This window comes from Lupinus angustifolius, unplaced genomic scaffold (genome assembly GCF_001865875.1).
Source record: "Lupinus angustifolius cultivar Tanjil unplaced genomic scaffold, LupAngTanjil_v1.0 Scaffold_441, whole genome shotgun sequence".
NCBI lineage: Eukaryota > Viridiplantae > Streptophyta > Magnoliopsida > Fabales > Fabaceae > Lupinus > Lupinus angustifolius.
The window spans coordinates 147042-147512 of record NW_017727838.1 but is presented as its reverse complement, the minus strand read 5'-3'; the positions used below and the strand labels follow the sequence as shown (position 1 = coordinate 147512).

The 471-nt window shown below is 42.3% G+C and overlaps 1 protein-coding gene across 1 annotated transcript in view; it reads left to right on the top strand.

Annotated features, from left to right (window-relative positions):
• Nucleotides 1–93: 93 nt before the first annotated feature.
• The window catches only part of LOC109341357 (agamous-like MADS-box protein AGL62), a 630-nt gene continuing 252 nt past the window's right edge, over nucleotides 94–471 (top strand). The window contains exon 1 of the mRNA XM_019579261.1: nucleotides 94–429. Coding sequence (XP_019434806.1) covers nucleotides 94–429 — 336 coding nt within the window. The remainder of the gene's footprint in view (nucleotides 430–471) is intronic.

Here is a 471-nt window from a genome sequence, read left to right as displayed (position 1 = left end):
ATTCCCAAAAGAGTATAAATTGAGAACCATTCTCTACCATTTCTTGTATCTCTCATAGCCTATCTTTCCCTAAGCATCCATTTTCTTTGAGCCATGTCTAACTCAATCCCCAACTCTAGTAACCCAATCCCTAGCTCTAGTAGCCAAAAGAAGAACAAGGGTCGTAGAAGGATTGAGATGAAAATGATAGCCAAAGACAACATCCTACAAGTCACATTCTCCAAACGCCGCACTGGGCTATTCAAGAAAGGGAGCGAGCTTTGCACGCTTTGTGATGCAAAAGTTGGGCTAGTTGTCTTTTCTCCTGCAAACAAGGCTTTCTCCTTTGGCGACCCTAGTATTGATGTTGTCGTAGACCGCTATCAAATGAGCAACCAACCACGAAACCTGGGGAACATGCAATATCTTGAGGCTCACAGAAATGCTAATGTTCAGGAGCTTAATGATAAGATTAATCGGATCAATGAAGAT